The 8,295-nt window shown below is 27.9% G+C and overlaps 1 protein-coding gene across 1 annotated transcript; it reads right to left on the bottom strand.

The window, feature by feature from the left end:
• Positions 1–2,768: 2,768 nt before the first annotated feature.
• On the bottom strand, positions 2,769–4,610 carry LOC103490208 (amino acid transporter AVT3B). Its single transcript, XM_008449612.3, has one exon. It carries the CDS (start codon positions 4,438–4,440, stop codon positions 3,127–3,129), a length of 1,314 nt encoding a protein of 437 aa, XP_008447834.1. The 5' UTR covers positions 4,441–4,610; the 3' UTR covers positions 2,769–3,126.
• Positions 4,611–8,295: the final 3,685 nt, after the last annotated feature.

Below are 8,295 nucleotides of genomic sequence, written 5' to 3'. Positions count from 1 at the left end.
TTATGATGCCCGAGACTTCAGTTACTATGTAATTTTTTTTTAAATTGTAAAAAACACCGTTAAAGTTTGCAATTATACTATCAAACTTTTCATTGTAAAAGTTGAGCTCTCAAACTTATATAAGTATTAATATTAGAGTTGGACCCTCAAACTTATACGATGGTAGAAATTGTAACAATTGTATGAGTTTGAAACTTTTATTTTTCTCATTTAGGGGTCCAATCTACTACAATTATAAGTTTGAGGGTTAAGTAGGGTGTAATTGCATCAACCGTCATATTTGATATTTGAGTTCGCCTTTTTTTTTTTTAATCATCATTATTGCATTTTGAGTCATTTTACGATGTTTTTGCTAAATAATGAAGTACACGTGTATTAGATTTTTTTTGCTTTGTTTTAAATCTTTATGTACTTTGAGTTTTATGTTTCTATTTCGAATGATATTTGTTTTTACTTCTGGAAATCCTTGGAATTATCTCTATTTACTTTTCAATGTGTCTCTTGTTTGTGTGCTTATTATACTTTTCTTTTTTTTCCATTCAGCAATCGTGAGATGAAAAATTGAGCCACATAACTCAAGCTTATATGTGTATATAACTCAAGCTTCAATTTGCCTCCTTATACGTGTCAAATATAACTCAAGCTTCACTTTGTCTCCTTATATGTTTGTATATATATTATAAAAATAATAACAACTATGGAATATATTAGGTAGTCTTTTAACAAATTTCTTTATGGTTAACTTAGAACATTTAGTGCGTGCTGGAATCAAACTCATTTATAAAACCCAAATGGGAAGAGAACTCAACCAAACATTATTTAGCCATAGTAACCTATCACTCTTAGCAACACCATCAAGCCAAATTAACTTTAGATCGAAGATATGGACATAAGAGATGAATTCAAGTGAGGATGATAACCTAAATTTCTCCCCGCCAAACTCGAACTTCACTTTAAAATACTAGCTTCTCCAAAATTATGAAGTCATATTAACCATCGAGAATCTCAAATTGTTAAGTTTTCTTGTACGATAGACGTGTAATTGCTCTTGTTATTAATATTAACCATTGTCTAGTTTCGAGTTAAAAGCATGTATTTTTTAGTTAAAACGATTGGATTACCTCATCTAATTTTCTTCTAATGATCTAGACTAAAATATATGCTCGTCACTAATAATCATCGGAAACAAATATCAACTATGTTGAATGTAACTTTAGTCACAAATAGATAAAAGAAGTAAGGTACATTTATGCACTGAAAAAATAAAAGTATGAAAAATATTTAGTGCTACGATAGTACATACCATCTCCATTGATTATTTGATACGATATTCCATAATTTGTTAATTTATAAATATTTATTGTGTGAACTTTATACAATTCTTAATAAATAGAGTATAAAATTTTTTCACACTATCGTAAGTTCGTAGTCCTAGAAATTTAGTAGATAAATTGTAAAAGTATTCCCAATTTAGGGTATCAAATCCTTCTTAAAAGTTGATATAGTTTTAAGAGTTTACAACAATGATTGTTTATTTAGAAATTTAGAACTTTTGTATTCTAATATTGTAATCCTAAAAAGACAGTGTAAGAAATAGCATTCTATATTGAATTAGGTTGACAACAATTGACTAATATAATATGCTTTAAAGGTTGTCTCATACATACAAACAGATAAATAAAAATAATCATTTTGGTTCTGAATTTTCACATTTGTCTCTTCCGGTGCCTAATTTTTCTTTCAATTAAAACAAATAACCGTTTTGATCTTTGTTCGATCTCAATAAAAATTATCCTCGAAATATTAAATTTAAGATTTAATAAATATAAGAGTAATTTAGGTAGACGTAACAAAATCCAAAAATTTTTACGACCTATATGGTAAAATAAGAAAAACTTATGATACGTGATCAACTTTTTCATAAACTTTATATATCCCTTGCAATTAATATTTTCTTTACGATTTATTAATCTCCGGTCATCTGGGTGCAATTAAGGCTTGGATAACTAAAGGCAGAAGTTTTTCATCTTGGGGCATATCTCGGAGCTTTCTCGACTGAATTGAAAGATAGTGGTTTTAGAGATGGAACTCAGGTCAACTTGGGGAGTTTCCAAGCGAGACTGGGAACATAGAAGGATATTTAAGGATTCTCGAGTAATTTTGGGCTTGAGTCTGACCGAGATTAAAGGTAAAAAAAGGAATTTTGAAAGATCTCGAAGCTATCTTGAACTTATTTCGATCGAGAGTAACCACACGATCGTGTTCTTTCATTCCGACGCGTGGTATGTTCGAGATTGTATATCGAAATCTATACGATTGTGTATCATGTGCATGTAGCCGACTTATCGTATGTTGACAAGGTAATTTTGGTATTTTACAATGTGGGTCTGTGAGTTTTTTTTTTTTTCGTTTTCAAAATTGTTCTACTAATTGTAAATATTTTGTCAATTTATTATATTTTTTAAAAAATCTTAAAATAAGAGAATCTTTCAAAAAAAATAGAAAAAGAAAACAAACTATTTATAAATACATACTTTTGTAAATTTTTCTTATAGAAATGAATTCTTAAAATTTATAGCAAAAATGTTAATAAAAAATAAAAAGTAATGAAAAAACTGAAGTTTAGAAGCTAAATTTAAGATTTATTTATCTAAAGACCAAAGACAAAAATTGAACAAATATAAAAACTAAAAATAAAAAATATTGGTCTGATTGAGAATAGTGGGGAAGGGAGAAATAAAAAATAAAAACCAACAAACAAATGAAAATGTTGAAAATAATAATCAACAACTTTTAATTTAAAATCCATTGTACAATACAAAGTACAATTATTTGAAGTATAAACTACAATACATCATAATATACCCAAAAGGCCAAAACTATAAACAAGATCTTAAGATTCTTAATTAACCACATATACTCAACGTCATAATATTTCCATAATTAAACCTTCTTGAAAGCATTAAATAGAAACAAAATAACATCAAACCTCCATTGATATATGAATCTCCTTGAAGCTTTGCATGATGAAGATGGATGATATGAAGAAGCTAAGTTGAGTTCCTTAGCAAAAGAGAGCAACCCCATCATTTTTCATCTTTGAATGAAACCTCAAGAGAATTAAAACTACTTCCATTTGTAAGCTGAAATTGAAGAAGATTCTTTAGCAAAATACATCTGTTCAACAGCACTAATAGTTCCAGCAACTCCAAGAACAATCCCAGAAACAACAATGAACAAATCTACACACCATCCTTTCCATCCCATTTCTTCTTTGAAAACAAGTAGATGGAAGAATGCAGGAAGAACAAAACCCAATGAACAGCACAATCCACTTCCAACCAATGACAAGAAATCTGTAAAATTAGGAACCCACATAGCCATTAAAGTTGCTAATACAACAAGTAACCATCTCAGCCAAACACAATATCTTCCTCTTGAGAATCTTCTCTCAATAATCTCATAAGCTGGATTCATCATCAATGGCATAGTGAAGAATAAGTTTATACAGAGACCTAGTTTAACAATGGCGCTTAATAATCCAGGACCCATGTTTGAAGTAATCACATCACTCGTTTCTTGTCCAAAAGCAAAGTAACCCAGAACCCCAAATCCACCATATAGAGCAGCAATAAACGCCATTGAAGTACCTAATATCTTACCAAATTGATCTCTGTCTTTCATCTCTGATTCTAGAGGGAGAATCATGGCGATTCCTTCAAAGGCGTAAGCAGCTACTCCCATGCCGTAGAAGAAAACTGATAATCCTCCAAAACCTTCCACTGGAGGCCGATTCTTTAAGAAAACAGAAACATCTTCAACAATCACCACTCCCATAGCTCCTAGATCAACTACATCTGCAAAAATACTCAATGGAGCCAAATGAGTAAGGGATTTGATCGAATTCAGACCCAATTGGAAGGGTAAACAACCAATTATGTATAAGATTTTAGGGGAAGCTCCCAGAAAATCGGAGCCTAAAGCCATGGAAGATGAGTTGAACAAAGTGCTCAACGTATTGCCGATGAAGACTAAATACCCAACGCAGAAGCCGGTTTGAGCTAAAATAATTAGAATATCAACGATCGCCCGGCCAGATGAGCCACAGATGGTAAATCCTAAATCACCAAAAGAATTGATCTCGGAGGAACCGTCGGCGACGAGCTTCCGACGAGTGTAGACGAGAAGCATCATGCAGTAATAAGTGACGGCGGCGATGGAGAAGAGCATCATGAGACTCATAATCCATCCGGTGCGCTTGAAGGCATAAGGAAGGCCGAGAACACCGGCGCCGACGATTGAGATGAAGACGTTGGCGAAGGTCTTTGCTTGAGAGGACCGAGGGAGTCCGCCACCAAGGAGGGGTGTGTTTTCTCCCGGTGAAGGAGGCTTCCGGCTGTGAGCGGAGGAGTAGACGGGTGAGGTCTTTTCGTTCCCCATTAATTCCGGCGAAAGAAAGAGGTTGATGAGGTGTTGTGTTTGTGTTGGTGAATGAAGGAGAAAAGGATTATCTGCAAAGTTTGGAGATGATGATTTAATGGATGATTTTGAGAGAGTTTAGATAGGAATTTTCATTTCATTTCTTTCCCTAAATATAATTTTGGTTCTTTAGTTTTTTTTTATATATATATATATAAAACAAAAAAAATGATAATAATAAAACAAATTAGCAAATTATTTATTGTTATTATTTCTATGGTATGATATAAAAAATTTAATCAAATATAGTTAGAAAAATGATTGTAAATTTGCTCGGAAGTAATTGGATAGAATCGTAAAATTTGTTATACTTTGCACATGTTTTAGTACATTTTGCTATATTTGAAAAATATCATATCCTCTATTATTATTATTATCATCGTTTATCAATTATTATTAAAGTTTGTGGGTAACTTTAGCTATATTTTTAATAGTTGAATTATAGTAATTATATTTTCAAATAACTCTAAATCTAATGTTTATCTAAGTTGATCGAATAATAACAATAATTTTATAAAAAAATAAATATATGAGAATATTATTTAAAATGTTACGGTTAAAAATGGTTATATTTTTAAAAATAGCAAAATATTAAAATAATATAACAAAATTCATCATACTGTTTGTAATCAATTTGAAATTTTTTTTGCTAGTTTCATTTCATTTTTTTTTTAATTTTTGCTATACATAAGAATTACTCTTAAAAATGCTATATATGAAGAAAAAATTGATGATGAATTAGCATGACAGACTAAATTTAAAATTTAGTGAATTATAAATTTGAAAGTATGTAAACTAAATTTAAATTTTAATAAATTTATTAGAATTGCATGGACTCTAGTTGAATAATTAAAGTATGCAAATTAAATTTGGAATCAGCTTGAAAGTGATATTTTAACATTTTTTTATTCAAATCTATAAAAATAACGATATATAATTATTAAAAGTAATAATAAACCTTTTGCATTATATTTTGGATATAGTTTCTATTTTTCTTTCTAAAATGTTTAACAATTATTACAAAGCATAGTGATCAATGCGTCTATCTTGGTTAATACACAAACACAAATGTATTTACAATCACGAGATAGAACGTTTGAATCTTTTATTCCCATGGTTTGGAAAAAATGAACAACCTTAATCGGACATCAACCTCTACATTTAAATATAAAATTTAGACAATATATCAAATAATGAGCTACATAATACAATATTCTAGGGAAAAAAAATACTTAAAAAGTCAAAAAAATTATTTAACATCGATAAAGCATTTTAATTTCTCTTGCAATTATTAACAATATTAGTATACATTCTTTTTAAAATTTTCTTCTCTAAGATAATATTAACAATTATAAAAGAATAAATTGAAAAGAAAAACATAGATTAATCGACCTTTTTTTATTTTATTTTAAATTCTGTCGACTATAAATATAGATGAACATTAATAAAAGTGTACCATTTATAAAATTTTAAACTTGATTATGTTGTGTAAATATTTTTAGCAATGTTGTTATTTATAATCATTTATCAATATATTAATACATAAACTATCAAATAAACTATTAAATTGATAAATTCTAAAGGTTAATTTTCATAAATATAACAAATTACTTCAATATTTACGGCTCGTGTAACAAAGTCAACGAAGTTAGTTATTTTTTAAATATTCCAAGTCACTCTTATGTCTTTCTTCTCTTCTTCGATGCAATTTCTTTCTATCATCTATCTTCTTTTTCTCTCTTTTTTTATTTGTGATTTATTTCCATCGTGTTTTTTATTTTTCTTTTTCTGTTTTATATGTTGTTTAGATTTGGGGAAGCAAAGCGATTTCTTTTCATCGTTTTTCTTCTTTTCCTCTGTTTAGATTTGGGTAATGTATAAAAAATCTTGAAAAAAAAATCGTTCGAGTAGCCAAATCTAAACGATCGTCTAGAAAAAATAAACAATAGTGTAAACAACTCTAAAAGATTGTGTACTAAAAGAATTTTAAAAAAAAAATCGTTTAGCCAAATGTAAAGGATCATGTGCTAAATAATATTGAAAAAAAATAAAGGATCACCAAATTTTGAACAAAAAAAATCATTTAGATTTAACTACCCAAATCTAAACGATCAAAGTACTAAAAAATAGCAAAATCTAAACAATCATACCAAATATATTACACGTTGATGGTATGGTTGACATGACATTTTTTGTATTTTCTATTGGAGTCTGTGTACTTTTTTCGTTTTCAAAATCGTTTTATAGTATAAACATTTTATCATTTTGTTATATTTTAAAAAAAACCCCAATTTTAAAGCATGAGAAAAAAAAAGTAAAACTTGTGAACTAAAACATGCATTTGCCTATTTTGGTTTTCTTTTTTAAAGTGAAATTATATTATGAATTTATTATTCTTCAATGAAGATAAAAACAAAAAATGGAACAATCATTCTATTTTGGCTTCATTACATTAATTATTAAAGCACGCAATGTATAGTCCTCTAAGAATAAAACACCTCATTTTTCTTTATTTAAAAAGTAAATAATAATAATAATAAAAACAAAACACGTAATGTATAATTAATTATATACGCGACTTCGATATGTCAATTGAACTATGTTCGATTCTCTCATACTGAATTAATAAATTTTTAGCTAAATACATATTTATACATGATAATTTTTGCATCGTTTATAGTTTATATTTTTGAGATTTAAAAAAATTATATGTTCATTGTTGTTAAGTTGTATTAAAGTTGGCTTGTCTTCTACCTATAGTACTTAAAATTTAAATAAGGATTCAAATATTTTATTTGACCAAACTAACCGTTCTATATTTTGTTAGACATATAATGATTAGTATATAGGTAGTGATTATTAATTTTTTAGTACTTTATGGTTGTATCTATGTTGTTTAAAGATTCTTCATTTTGATGGAGATTAGTTAACTACTACAAAAAAAAAAAAAAAAAAAAAAATGTTTACATAACTTTGAAAAAAAAATGTCATTATCAATTTTCATGACTATTTTTTTCTACCATTAAAGTAAGTGTACAGATGACTCGTGAAGAGAGTGTTATGATTGATTGTTTCATAACACTTTATTTTAATCAATGATAAATGTCTATTGTCACTTAATATTTATCATTATACTGTTTTGTATGACAAATTTACATTGTTAATAAATGTTTCGAGAGTTGACTTTCTCTGTTGATTAAGCATTTACCTTGACAGTGAAAATCTGTTACACAAAATGTTAATGTTGACATATTTATAGTGCCAATAATATTGTAATGATGACATATTTATTGATACATCATTGAATTGCGATAATTGACAGTATGCTAAAGTCATATAACTACATCTCACAACATTCTTTATATGTCAAAAGTTTGTTTTTATTATGGATACCCTATTTGTTTCATATATGTTGTTATACTTTATGCTTCCTTTAATTTTGACATCAAACGATATACAAACGTAAACATGAATTTTCATATATAGTAGAGTATATCGTTTATAGAATGAAGCTATAGATAACAAAATTAGTAACTAAACTTTGGTTAAGCCATTTCAAATCAAATAAATATGAATGTTCATTTATATATCATTCAACCTTAGCATCATGTGAAATATTGAACATGATCATATGCTATAGGGTGATGAATTGCTTTTTTGAGTTATTATAGGATGCCAATAAAAAATAAAACTTTGAAGTTTGTAACTATTTGATCTTTAAATTTTTCAAAAAATTGTTTTTCAGATTCTTGAGTTTTCAATTTTTTTTAGTTATTGGACACTTAAATTTTTAAAAGTGGCTCATCAATTATAAAC

Source organism: Cucumis melo, chromosome 1 (genome assembly GCF_025177605.1).
Source record: "Cucumis melo cultivar AY chromosome 1, USDA_Cmelo_AY_1.0, whole genome shotgun sequence".
Lineage (NCBI taxonomy): Eukaryota > Viridiplantae > Streptophyta > Magnoliopsida > Cucurbitales > Cucurbitaceae > Cucumis > Cucumis melo.
Note: the sequence above shows the minus strand (reverse complement) of the source record. Positions and strands in the feature narration are given on the sequence as shown.

Excerpts from the sequence above, each read along its gene's own strand:
- LOC103490208 (XM_008449612.3), bottom strand. The coding sequence starts at position 4,440 with ATGGGGAACGAAAAGACCTCACCCGTCTACTCCTCCGCTCACAGCCGG.